The sequence below is a fragment of the Cimex lectularius genome, unplaced genomic scaffold (genome assembly GCF_000648675.2).
Source record: "Cimex lectularius strain Harlan isolate CLEC.00 unplaced genomic scaffold, Clec_2.1 scaffold46, whole genome shotgun sequence".
NCBI lineage: Eukaryota > Metazoa > Arthropoda > Insecta > Hemiptera > Cimicidae > Cimex > Cimex lectularius.
The window spans coordinates 785,827-800,159 of NW_019392654.1; the positions used below are offsets into that span (position 1 = coordinate 785,827).

A 14,333-nucleotide genomic window follows, 5' to 3' on the forward strand; every position below is an offset into this window, starting at 1 on the left:
CGCATTCCCGGACTTTTGGCCGCCAATCAATCCTGTGGCCAACTTTAGAGCATCTGTCCGCAAATGTTGAAATTATGGGACAGTAGCAATCAGAAGGCCTATGGTTGCAAGAACACATGTCGTACATACAAAATTTATAATATGTTTCTTTTATATCATCTTCAAGTTCACATTCTGGAAAATATTTTCATTTAATGATAAAATCCATTGAGAAGTCATTGTTTTTTTAAATATGTAAACATACTTAATTAAATTCATTAAATAATTGGTAATATTTATTGGTAATATAAATACAGTATAATTTAGAAAAACATTTAGAATTGCAAAAAAAGAGATGATTTTAAATATAGCTAGTACTCAAATTAAATGAAAGACAAACCTTGCTAAAAATGATTTACCTTTAAAAAGTGGTTCATTAATAACATTACAGAGTTTGGCCGCCAGAGAGTAGAGCTTTGAATCGGCTTTTGTGCACGGATTGTCCAAACTGGTATCCATAGTCGGGCAGCTTTCCTTTGTTTTCCATTTGTTTCCAAAAGCAACTGGGTCCTGCTCGATGTCGCCTTCAGGAGTTAGAAAATCATCTGACCTCTGGCCATTGAAAGTACCACAAAGACCCTAAATAATTTATAAATTAGGAACATAATCTAAAACATTTAAATTATTAAAATACTTTAGTTCTTCCTTTGAGGGTTGGAGGAGCTTGTACATAAACCCTAGTCTTTCCATCCCACATGACCTCAACGCCATCATTTAATGTTACTGGGAAAGAAAACATTGTTACAGAATTTTAACAAGAAAACAGCTAATACATATTTATGAAAACAGCTTCAATCACTAACTAAAATACTGTAATATGAAACAAACTTTTTTTCGTGCTGTAACAAATATTTTAAGTGCTCTGCATAACAAGTTAGTTCTAGTATCAAACAAAGTTTTGCTCTGGTATGGTTTATTTATTTAATTTAATTAATTTATTTATTTTTGACAGGGTAATCTCAACATGACACACAAGAATGACATATCTACATAAAAAACAAACACTTTGAGCCTTGAAGATGATCTAAATAAAGATCAAAACGTTGGCCCGATAAAGAAAATGTTTTTCTTTTGTAAAATGTCTTTACGTCACACCAGACCGCATCTCACGATCTCCAAATAATCATTAACTAACGGTCACTAAACACCACACATTTTTACAGTTATGTTGAACTTTTTTAAAAATTATTTTAAATAAATGCATAACCAAGTTTTTTTTGTGAATTAATGGTTTCAAAATACCTTGAATGAAAATAGATGATGCTTTACGAATATGAGCTGCATTCAAAGTCACGGGCAATCTGTGATTAACTCCATTGATCAAAACTTCATGACCTTGTTTCAGTTTTATTTCTGTCTCTCCAATTTTGATTACAACTGACTTAGTGCAAGAAGGTTCATCTTTATAAAAATAAGTAGAATAACCCATACTCTAAAAATATTTATATATATACATAAATTTTGTATACTGACAAAAATTTGTGGAAGTTACAAACAAACCTGAGATATTGCACCGTCACAAGGGGTATTTTCAGTTTCAATTGTGTATCTATCAGTTTGCAACATTATATAAGAACATTTTCCCATAAATTCAAAATTTTTTTTGTCAAATGTTAAATAGTGGGGGTCCCCTACAGCCTCACATCGTGCACTACAATTAGCCTTTGTGCACACCCAGGTGCCATCAGTGCAAGTGCTGTCAAAGAAAAATGAAAAATCACAACAAACAAAATACAAAATAGTATTTTTCCTATTTTAAAACATCAATGATGAAGAAATATGTATTAGTATCAAAGTTTAGAGGCTTCCTACATTGACTTTATTCTATGTGTCCCACCTAATTGAATTCATTCCTGTATTAGGAGTGAATGTATTTAAAAATGAACATGAGTACGAATGGGTTTGGAACTGCAAGCGCTGGGTGCTGAATTGACCTACGTGTTGACAGCCCCCCCCCCCGAAAATCTTGGTGGCTGGACGGATAAGACTGAGATTTGATCGGCCCCCGGAATGCCAACCCCGGGGTGTGTGATTCTCATGTCTGCCAGCAATTTACTGTAAATAGCAAAAGCTGGAATGAATAGAGAAGCAACTAGGCCCAACTCGGCACATGTTTGTATGAATATAGAACAAACGTGTGCGGATGATACTTGGACCTTTTGTCTCCTGCATTTTCAGTTGATAAGAAATAAACTAGTATCAGCAAGAAAGTATAGAATTATTGACTCTATGACAAAATTGGGATAGTAAACATAATAAAATAATAAGCAAGAAATAAAATTTATATTTGGCCTTGTGAAGGAAAATGGGCCACACTGGTGTATGTGCCAAAAACCTATAAAATGCAATGACACCTTCCTAGGTACATTGCCTGTTGACCACCACAAATAATATACAAGTTCCTTGGCCATTGAAAAGGAACATTCATAATCGATTCTGTCTGTAAATTATATTTTGATATTGCCGACAATACACAGTAAGCATCTTACTAGGTTGTACAATTAAAAGATATACACTAAGGTTAGTTAAGATGATATTATTATTATACATATATCAATCATTCTTCAGTCAACCAAATGGTGAATTTGTTTTTTAATAAATAATACTCTTTGGATGTGTTCTACAACATTTTTGTTTAGAATTTGTTCGTTTTTGAATCAGTGAATGTGATGAATTAATTTAATTCTTGGGTGATGGATAGGGTGAAAAAAAAGGCCAGGGGCAATGGTGGGAATTGAATCATGACCATGGAGTCTATGAGCCAAGAGTCTATCACTTGCACACTCAGTTACTGTGGTGTGGAGCTATGCTTCCTATGTTTTAACTGTTCAGGTAGGATAGGCTGAGGTCAAATTCGCAAAGCAGTTTGTGGTAGACATTGGGTTGGGACTACAATAAGGAAAGAAAAACTATACTGACTAAGCTTCACTTAATGAAGAAGATTCTGCTATTAAAAAGAACCAATCATTAATGAGTAAAAATATATATCAGTAACAAACATGCATTAATATTGTACAAACCAAGTGTTGCAATCTTTAGGCAATGCTTTCCCAGGTGGGAAAACTCTGCCAAACAGCTTGCATGGGCACTGTTTTTTGGAAAGGCATGTCTCATTGTGTGCATAAGTTCCATCGGGGCAGAAACACCCCTCTTCACAAAGACTACCATCTGCTTCAGCACCTCCACATACCTGGTCTTGTCCACATACTTTATAAACCTTTCCACCGTTACAAGTCATCGCTGAAATGAAATTCACATTTAACTACACAAGGGCTATTTTTTGTAAGTATCACGTACGACAAAAATCATTCTTCCTCCAGGAACCAATCTCAAACCCCTGATCATTGCATTCTTTTACAAACATGGAGATTGAAAGGCAGCCACAGTCATGTTTTTCCCTCTGAGTTAATTCACATGCGCAGTAATCCCATTTGCATGCCTCATAAAATTCTTTAACATCTACCACCTAAAATATTAAAGAGCAAAGGACAACAAAATTTGACCTCGTTTCTACTGTAAAAACTGGTATTACTTGTCTACAGGCTTTGAACATTTCATCTTCAACAATATTTTGGCAAAATTTGGCTGCTTTATTTTCTGTCATTTCATTCACACAAGCATGATCTTTTTGATCATTTTTACACACACCTAGAATAAATTGAGAAACGATCATTGTACACGAATATACATTTGTTTTTATGTTGATTTTTCCATAAAATAATATTGTAAAATGGTAACCTTCATCATTGTTTAACAGCTTAGTTCCAGCTTCCTCAGTATTGAGAACTCCGCATATCCCACTTGCCAAATTTAGATTAGATTTCTCAAATTTAAGTTCGACAAAATCCTTAAACACAAAAATAAACAAATGAAAACTATCGCATTAAAATATATAATATTAAAAACAAAAATATACTTTAAAATCCCATTTAACAGTTAATTTATTATCCATGCGGAGCGTCATGCTGTTTGAACCTAATTCAATTTTAAACCTGTCAAATTTCTTAGGAGCATAAAATGTCAAGTTTCCATCATGAATCTTCAGTTTATTTGAAGCTGAAAATAAATCAAATATACATAAATAACACCTGAACTCAGAATTATCTATTTATGAACATACCATCAACTGTAAAGTTGAATTTGTGTACATCAATATTAACAATTAAGTAAGAGAAGGCATTATCTGGGTGATTATCTCTGACAATGGGTGTTTCAACTGTCACTTTTTGGAATTCCAGCACACCGTCAATCATTTTTTGTAAACAATCATTTTTAAAGCTGTTTAAAAATAAATAAAAGATATATTTAATTTATCGATCACAAATTAAAAGCTTGAAAATAAATGTTTATAAAATTTAAAATTTGACCTTTTGACTTTTCCTTCAAATGTCCTGTAGTGATCACCATGCCAGGTATAACAGGACCAGTACAATGATTCCTTCTTAGTTACAATAAAAATTTGTTCTTTGGTGTTTCCATGATTGTTTACGCTATTTGAGTTGTACAAGGATGTTTCATTTGTTTCCGAAAAGAGATAACTGAGTAAAGATTCACCTTGATCTTGAAGAACAATAAAAGAGTCAAAAAAATCATCAACAATTTAATTTTAACTATAAGTACATACCAAAAATGCATTTTGGCACTGAAGATGGCTCAAATACACCAAACTGGTATTTGCAAGTGTAAAACAATGAAGGAGGACTCTGGAATGACATGCCATCAGGGCATGTCAAATTACATTTTAAACTCTCATGATCTCCATTGCATTTGTAGTTACCATTGAAACCAAGGGCACGAACGTCGCACGATGTTGTAGCTAGAGAATGTTTACTCAACAATTAAAATGTCTAAAATATTATTTGAAACCAAAATAAATATTTTCTAATTTTTAAACATTTTGAAGGTAAGAATACTAGTCATAAATCATAAATTAATTTACATTTCGCTTACTCCATCTAAAAGATTTATATTCAGTTGAAATGGTACGGCCAATTTTTCGAAAGATTGCAATCCAAGGATCTTCTTTTTAAGGGTATTTTTCTAGGATTGACACTGTGTTAGTCACCTGAGGAAGGTCCTAGGACCAAAACAAGTAAGTTTAAATTAGATCATGAGGAGGAGAGTCATTTGAATGATTAGCCCTACTATTCCAACTGAATGTAATCTAACAGTGGAAAGTCTACCAAAGCTCAAAAGTTACTATTTGAAGATAAACATCATATAAATTTTATTTTCTGTATTATTTATTTATAGAAAACTCACAGTATTGGCATTGAGGTCCTCTAAATTCTTGTGGACATTGGCATCTATTGAAACTAAGACAGTTACCACCATTTTCGCATGGGGGTGAGCATATGGGCTCACAGTCTGGCACATACGACCAATCTCTCCGAGCTGGCACCCACTCTCCCTCTTTACAATTGAATTCTGTCATTGTTGACCCATCGTAAAACTGATAATCAGTCATGCATATCACTTCACAATCTCTGAAAACAAAAGCATCAATATTTTTATACTAAAATAAACTTGCGTTCAAGTTAGGCGTTCTATTAAAATCACGCAGAAAAACTCTACTTGCAGAAATTATTGATAAATATATGCATCAATAACAAAATAAGTAGGAAGAATATTGGAAAGAACAATCCATAGGGCAGTGTCAGTGGCTACAATGAGTTAGGCATTGACATGGCACTCATCACTATAAGGTAAAGGTCCCGGTTCAAATCCAGGGGCCCCCTGCATTCGAACCTGACATACTTACAAATGGGCTTTTTTTCAAAAACACCAGCACCTCGAAGGTTCATATAACCTCGTTGAAACACCCTTGTAAAAAAAACTACAATGTTCTCCACATATCCTATTGGCAAATTTGAATTGCTTAATACTCAAACTTATAATTCAAATCACAAACAAAAAATATAATAACATAAATTTGATAAATATATATTTGGAACTATGTTTTCTAGTTTGTTCAGTCCCCTCCCCATCAACCCTGTAGTCACAGCCATTTTATTATTAAATATTAATGTGTCAAATGCCACCATCAGAGTTAACAGAAACCCTGAGAGTCGTGGCAGGTCCTAATTCAATCAATATTACAACAACACGCACACAATCTAAAAAATCTTTTTTAAAAAGGATTGAACTCCACCCTCACCCCATCATTTATAATTTCTATCTAAAAACCTACTTTATACCTAACCCATCTAGTTTGATAGGTTCTTGGAGTACTCTATATTACACCACAGACCCGGACATACACACCATGCACTAACCACTCATGCAAATAAATACATTCTCACAGATAGAGCCTTTCAAACTGTATGTACAACTAAAAATTAGGGAGGCACCAGGGTACTGATGGTACTGATATTAAGCTGCTGCCTTGCCCTCATGTCTCACTACACACTACTATATACTAATCAACCTATCTACTTTGATAGGTCTGTGAGGTATTCTATATTCTGCCACAGACCAGGCCATTAACACTTACCATGCACGCAAATAAATACATTCATTCAAGAAATAAGGGGGTTATAAATAATCATATGCGTTTATGGATTTCAAATATCCAATGAGTTTATCTTTATGATCACTCTTGTGCTTTAATATTTTCTGTGAATTGTTAGTCAGGCCACACCAAATCCTGTACAGTTCACACTCTTCCAAAATATGTTTTACTGTCACAGCCTTCATACAGTCTTCATTTCCTTTTAGGCAGATGTGACCCGGAATACACAAGAAGGTTGCCTCATACTTTTTCTCTTTTAATGTCTTTAAGCTTTTATAAATTTTTCCAATTAATAGGTCCATGGAGAATTTGTTCTAAATGGCTGAGACTATGCTGAGTGAGTCAGTACAGATTACAAATTTTGTATCTGGTAGGCTATCAATTTGCTCAGCGCGAGCGATATCGTGGTCAACTCTGCGGTGTAGATGCTGGCGAGCACAGGAGAGGTGTCCCCCATGTATACGGCACTTCTCAATCCGTCTGTGTATATAAATCATGTGTCTGAAAATTTTTATACTTTATTGAAGGGAAAATGTTTTATATAGACAGGAGGGGGTCGTCTGTTTCTTTTTAGCCACCATGTCAAATTGCACAATCGGTGTCAGGTGCATTCAAAGTTCCGACTTTGCTTTGCAGATCGGGAGAACTTTATCCATGCTTGTTTCCATAGATACCAGTTCATGTAATATTACGCCCATCAGTCTCATGTCGGTTCTCAGCCATGCAAACTCCTTGGCTTGTTCATCATTTTGTAATACTGAGTGAAGGAAATGCGACTGTCTTGCCCATATACCTCCACAACAGCTCAGAATGAGCTAGTTTCTTTTCTCGTTGGGAGACAGGCTATTAATGGGACTTGTTCTAAACGCCCCAGTCACAATTCTCAAACCTGCAGTATACACATTGTTCAATTTTTTTAATATTGTTTTTCTAACCAAAAAGTAAACCATGCAACCATAATTTAATTTACTGCACAACAGTGATTTAAATATATTCAATAAAATTTCCCTTGTTGCTCCCCATTTGTAGTTTCCTAGGATTTCATGAGAGCCTGTGTTCAGTGTTGCAATGTAATTCATATTACATCACGTTTCAATTTAGTATACATAAAGATTAACAAATACTATAAAACTTACTGATTATTGGTACAGGAGATCCTTGAATTTTTTGGAAGTGGCGGTCGATCAAGGCATGGCTTTCTTTCGTATTGGCAGTAAGATCCATAGAAGTTACCTACACACTTGCAGTTATTTGGTTGCACACATTCGCCTCCATTCTGACACATGGGAAGGCAGGTAGCTTAACAAGTAAAATTAAAAATTTACACAAAAAAATTGTTCAAATTTATTTGTTTTAACAATGTCCTGCACTCACGATAACAAGATGGGATATTATAAGTAGATGAATCTTTCACCTTCCAGCTTCCTTGTTCACATACTATAGATACTTCAGACAAACCGGTTGAAAAAGTATAGCCACTTAAACATGTCGCTACACAATAACTGAAATACATTTTTAAATTAATAAAATATTAAATTAATTTATGTGATATTAAGTTTTGATCAACCTTTGCCCATGACAGACCAGCTTAGAGTTCATTGGAGTCATCAACTTTGCTTTACATCTTCCTACAAAAAGACGTAGATATATAATACAATTTTTAAAAAAAAGTATGTGATACGGTTTTACCATTTGTAAGATGGTGGCCATATCCACTGTAATGATGACCCATGCCATTGTATGAATTATCATATTTTCCTTGGTTTGAGTAACCATAATTATATCCACTAGAAGTTTTGGAAGAACCATAGCCATATTTAGAGTTGCTAAAACATTACATGTGAATTTTTTTCATGCTTCAAACAAGTTTATTGTTTATTTAGAATAAAAAGTACCAATAAATGAAATGTTGAAGAAACAGATTAAAAAAAATAAACAGAAGCAAAAAAAAAAAGAAACTTTTCAATGAAAAACTGGGATAACTGGTTTAACTTGTTGTATTTCAAATGAAAAAATTGTTAATAATAATTTAAATATCAAAAATGATCAAATACCTTTTCATTTTTCAACATAATTTGCCATAACCAATCGGTTTGGTCTGCATATACTCATGGGCTTGGTCTGCCAGACCAATAATTGGGCATGTCGTCATTTCAGTGGTGGGTTTGTCTGTTATTTTTCTAAATTGTGTTCCTTTTATACCATTTCAATAAGTAAAACAAGATATGAAAAATTAAGTTGAAAGCTATTTTTATTACTATTATGATAATGACACAATTGTTTGTAATTAATGGCCATTAATTCTGACTGAAAATATATAAATATCTTTATTTAAATCCTTAAAAACAATTTAACTTTTATCCATGTGGAGATAGCTTTGTGAAGTTATAAACCTTTTCTTCCAAACCGATAACAATACATTTTTGATGGTTGATTAATATGCCAAGTACAATACAATTATCATAATAAGATATTGATTATACTTTCAAGAGCAATTCTCGGAATGAAAAATGTTAAAGGTGAAATCAGATCACAATTATTTAATATTACATTTATGAATATGAATGAAATTTAATTAACCTTACCTGTATCCTCGATCTGACTGAACACTATCCTCATTTTGATCCCTGAAAATGTGTCTACCATTAGACTAGTGATAGATAGACTTGTATCAGAAGTTTATTTCATAATTATAATCAAAAAGTAATGTGCTTAAATGTATAAAAGTAAATTATTTTTATTTAAAGATTTACTTGGTCAATATACAAAAGTATTTATTACATAAATATATTAAAAAATGTAATACCTCTTCTTCAATTATACTATTTGTATACACAATAAAAACAGTATATTACAATAATTTAAAAAGACACAAAATGTGTTCAAGTATGGACTAGTGAAAATCAACCAATCTTATACAAAATGGATGATGATCTACTAGGGCAATTGAATTTCATCAAATTATGGAACAAGTTCATCATTTGCTAAGAATAACAAAAATGTTAAGAAAGTGAAACTTAGTTTGTTAAAATCCTTTACTATTTGGATTAATCAAATTTTAATTGACTCAATGCAGTAATAAATTTTGAATAAATTTGAAAAACTTACTGTCCAGTTAATTTTTCAACTTCGTCGTAGTGTTCTTTATGAGGTTCTTCATGAACGAAGGCATCTTCCACGGGCTCCTGACCAACTAATTTTTCATGTTTGTCTACGTGTTCTTTATGAGGTTCTTCATGAACGAAGGCATCTTCCACGGGCTCCTGACCAACTAATTTTTCATGTTTGTCTACGTGTTCTTTATGAGGTTCTTCATGAACGAAGGCATCTTCCACGGGCTCCTGACCAACTAATTTTTCATGTTTGTCTACGTGTTCTTTATGAGGTTCTTCATGAACGAAGGCATCTTCCACGGGCTCCTGACCAACTAATTTTTCATGTTTGTCTACGTGTTCTTTATGAGGTTCTTCATGAACGAAGGCATCTTCCACAGGCTCCTGACCAACTAATTTTTCATGCTTGCCGAAATGTTCTGTATGAGGTTCTTCATGAACGAAAGCGTCTTCCACCGGCTCTTGTCCAACGAATTTTTCATGCCTACCAAAACTTTCTTTTGGTGGTTCTTCGTGGAAAAAAGCATCTTCCACAGGTTCCTGTCCAACTAATTTTTCATGTTTGCCGAAATGTTCTTTATGAGGTTCTTCATGAACGAAAGCGTCTTCCACCGGCTCTTGTCCAACGAATTTTTCATGCTTGGCAAATTGTTCTTTACCTGGTTCATCGTGAAAGAAGGGATCTTCTACAGGTTGCTGCCCGCTAAACCTATTGTGTCGGTCATAGAAATCTTCAAACTCCGACTGATCCTGGCGGCCATAGCTTTTGACCGCACCGGTCAAAGATATTATGACCACCCAGAGCAACATCTCGTGATGGTATGTCGGCTTTTTTGAAAGGAGTTGCAGGATGTTTCCTATCTACCGGCAGGAACAGTTTCGTGATAGTCGCTAGATAAACGTTAACCGTTCTTTACGGCCTCAACTGCGCAAATTTATATCGGCGTGCGATTATTAAATTTTGGTTGATTTTTTTTTTAACAATTTTCTTTTTGTCTTAAATAATTGGACGTAAATATATAGGAATAATATAGGAAATAAAATAGTATTTACGTACCATCCCTGATCATCCCCAATCTTCCTGAAATATAACTATATGAATAAGACACGGCGGAATCAGGGCAGGAGGCAGGATTGCGATATTTTAGGAAATAAAAAATCGAACCCTTTAATAAAAACTAGAAATTATGAGTAAAGTTTATCTTTAGACGACAATATTAAAGGTAAAAATATTTCGATTTCGAGCCCATAATTTAACTTTTCAAAAACATTATTTTTTTTATTTTAAATTTGGTTACGGCACAAAATTAACTTTGCTATATCAAAATGCATTGCTGTACATAATAATTTTTTCAATTAACTTTATACTTTTTTCATAATAAATTATAATGGTTGTAGTTTAAATCGATCATGAAAAGTACCACCGAGTTCCATCGTGATTTTTTATCCCATTTTGTAGGAGACATCTTGGACTAACTACGTTAAAAAAAATATAAATCAGATCTGCTCCGTATCAAACGCTTTTAACAAAAGAAGATTTCAATTTTTGTTTTTGACTGTTAATTATTAACATTTATACTTCTTTAATTTACAATCTGATTCTATCTGCTGTAGTACTACTACCTACTTCTACTACAATATGTTTTTATTCTTCATTCTACATACAAAGTTTACTATTTGGAAATATGTATAACAAAACAAGACTGAGGCTCCTCGTGGTTTAAAACCGTCTGAGGAAGTCTAGCACTTTAACTTAAATAACTAAAAATCTAATCCGAGGGCTATACCGGGATTCGAACCCAAGACCGCAAGCGTGGTAAATACGTCTTAACCACTCAGCCACCTTTAACCTCGTCTCCGGCAAAATAGGATAAGAAGCTAGGAGGTACTTTTGAGTAATCTATTTAAACTTCAATCAACAAACTTTATTATGAAAAAGGAGTAATAATTATTTGAAAAAATGAGTATATATACTAAATAAGCAATGTATTTAGAGATAGCAAATCTAATTTTGCTTTATTTCTTGCTTTTCTTTTTTTGGATATGTATGTGTATCTGGATTATAAAAACTTCGTCACTTTTAAAAGTTGGAAAAGCTTACAAATTTTACTTTACATTTTGTAAAGGATGATTCGTACTCACAACCTGTGAGTAGCAACGATCTTTTACAAAAAGTGAATCGACATACTCACCCCACCTTCATTATTTATATTAAGTTAATTTTGGTCTGTACCAAAATTTACATATTGTTGTAGATAAATATACTGGAAATTCCCACTCTCATTTCCACCCAATTAAGTAGGACTACATTAAAACAAAAAAAATTACTTTTCGAGATATTAATATCGTCTATTCTTGGAATTTTTGATGATTATAAAATACGAGATATGGCCGAACCGGATTTCGAGAGTCAATATCGCTAAATTCAAAATCGGAGCGGAAAGCTCTTATCTTTGTCCAACTAGCCTAGAGGGAATGCATAAAACCCTTTATTAATTTACCACACCAGTTGTTTGTTTTTCTTTACATATACTACCACAAAATAGACGTAATTATAAAAGAACAAAAATTTAGGGGAATTGGGTATTTTTTATTGTTTATAGCCGTCAAAATATGTGTTTTGTGTTTCTGTGTTTTGTATGAGTGAATGTATTAAGTATTTGATGAATTGGGAGGAGGTAAAGGTTAAATAGCATCCCCATTGCCCCTTGAGTTGTGACTTGTGTACGTGACTTGGGTCGATGGCGGAATATTTATGAAAGTACCCCATCGATCCCAATCAGATTTGTTTGTTATTGTATGCAGGTCGATGGAGGAATATTGAGTACTCCATCTACTAAATAGAATGAATGCAACGTATATAGGTGTGAATGTATTTATTTGTGTGAATGCATATTGAATGTGTGCTGTTATATTTCGCATGCGCTCAGAGCTGAAATGACCAAGCTGTCGGATGGCCCAGAACTGCAGACATAAATGTTACATTTATGATTGTTCAAAATTTATTATGTAGTCAAATTTGAAAAGTACCTTCATGCATTTTCAAGTCTATTTGAATCTTTCCTAAGGCAAATGTAACCGTTTACAAATCAAAAACTAAAAGACTTACCATACTGTGGAATGGGTGAAGTTGGGAGCCACAGAATTCACTGAGAGAAATTATTGATTTTTTTTTACTTTTATTGGCACAAATATACAGCAAATTAACGCTAAAAAAAAAGTTTTTTATAACCATAATCGTTCTTTTTTTTTACAGAAATGAAGGAAAAGAGTTTTAAAAAAAATTTCTCAGAAAAAATGTAAACTGAACTTAGCAGTTTCTGTACTTTTGCTATGAGAATTTTCGTGAAAAACAGGAGAAACTGTTGTTAAGTTTAGTTTACATATTTTTTCCCTTAGAGAAAAAATCAACTTTTTGTGTTTTAATCCTTAAAAAAAAGGGCACTTATGTTTAATGAGAAAAACATTGCTTTCTGAAAATAATTTACATTAGTTAGTTGTATATTTGTGCTAATAAAAGGTAAAAACAATTGCGATCATTTTTCTTGGTGAATTCAAGGGCCCCAACTTCACCCATTACACAGGACAGGAAATTTTTTTGTAAGGGTAACAATGGAAATGGTCACAATGAAGGCAAAACTGACAACAACTGAGTCGTAAAGAGTTAGTTACATGCGTTTTGGAAAGGGTTTCAAGTCATATAGGATAGGGATAAAAGAGGCAGTCTTCTGCACCTCGACTGAGTAGATCTACTGTGCTCCCCTGTTTTTTTTATAACTCATTGGTCAGCTTCAGGTTATTTCCTTTCCTAGTTGCAAGAACCTGCACCTACATAGACCTCCGGTGCATGTACTGTCTTAAGTTGCGGTGCCTCGTCAGGAGTCCAACCAGAACTGGTTCGGTTGCGGTTGCCTTCCAGTAATTCTTTTGTAAGTTTTGTGGATGGCCCTTCTATGAATTTCTTCACTTGCTATTGTTCCACCAGGTTTTGCCGTTTTGGACTCTTAAAGATCCATTTTAACAGTATCCTCTTTTGTGGTAGGATGCTAAACCACAGTAGGGTTCAGGACCTAGAGAGCCCATGTTGGCTCTCTCTTTGGCCAACATGTCAACCTTTTTGTTGCCTCTATGCCCAGAGAAACCCATGCCAGGAGGCCATAGGGTCGCTGACTTCCGTCAGGGTCTCTCTACAGTTCCAAACACTCTTTGTCTTCACCTCGCATGAAGCTAGCAACTTTAGTGCTGCCTGACTGTCAGAGAAGATAGTTATCTTCCGAGAATGTATTCCTAGCCTTTTTATTTCCCTGGCACAGTGTTCAATTACTATGATTTCAGACTGGAAAACTCTAGCATATTTACCTAGGTTTACCATCAGTTCTGTCTGGATTCATCCTGAAGACTCCAGCCCCCTTGCTCTTGTCAATTTGAAGCCATCAGTGTACCAGTAGGAGTTTGCCGGCCCATTCTTCCCGTTCTCGTATCAGAACCTTGTACTTTCTAGTAAAATTGTATTTTGGAGCAGTGGCATCGATTGGCATGTCTAATATGGCATCTGCTTGTATCTCCTCCCTCATTTCCATTGTTTATAGTTATATGGCCTTTTCTTGCAGAGGGAAATTCATTTGTGAGCCTGTGGGCTTTTCCTGGATTTAAAATATAAAGTGGTGGGA

The 14,333-nt window shown here is 34.0% G+C and overlaps 1 protein-coding gene across 1 annotated transcript in view; it reads right to left on the reverse strand.

Annotated features, from left to right (window-relative positions):
* Positions 1–10,490, reverse strand: part of LOC106672841 (hemocytin) — a 28,309-nt gene extending 17,819 nt beyond the window's left edge. Inside the window, exons 1-20 of the mRNA XM_014404582.2 lie at positions 9,659–10,490; positions 9,136–9,177; positions 8,240–8,376; positions 8,118–8,178; positions 7,925–8,052; positions 7,687–7,849; positions 5,302–5,525; positions 4,664–4,855; positions 4,407–4,599; positions 4,160–4,317; positions 3,956–4,095; positions 3,778–3,886; positions 3,572–3,687; positions 3,337–3,505; positions 3,060–3,279; positions 1,540–1,735; positions 1,282–1,471; positions 674–762; positions 399–618; positions 1–174 (exon numbers count right to left, since the gene is read on the reverse strand). Coding sequence (XP_014260068.2) covers positions 1–174; positions 399–618; positions 674–762; positions 1,282–1,471; positions 1,540–1,735; positions 3,060–3,279; positions 3,337–3,505; positions 3,572–3,687; positions 3,778–3,886; positions 3,956–4,095; positions 4,160–4,317; positions 4,407–4,599; positions 4,664–4,855; positions 5,302–5,525; positions 7,687–7,849; positions 7,925–8,052; positions 8,118–8,178; positions 8,240–8,376; positions 9,136–9,177; positions 9,659–10,473 — 3,736 coding nt within the window. The 5' untranslated portion in view covers positions 10,474–10,490. The remainder of the gene's footprint in view (positions 175–398; positions 619–673; positions 763–1,281; positions 1,472–1,539; positions 1,736–3,059; positions 3,280–3,336; positions 3,506–3,571; positions 3,688–3,777; positions 3,887–3,955; positions 4,096–4,159; positions 4,318–4,406; positions 4,600–4,663; positions 4,856–5,301; positions 5,526–7,686; positions 7,850–7,924; positions 8,053–8,117; positions 8,179–8,239; positions 8,377–9,135; positions 9,178–9,658) is intronic.
* Between the last annotated feature and the right edge of the window lie 3,843 nt (positions 10,491–14,333).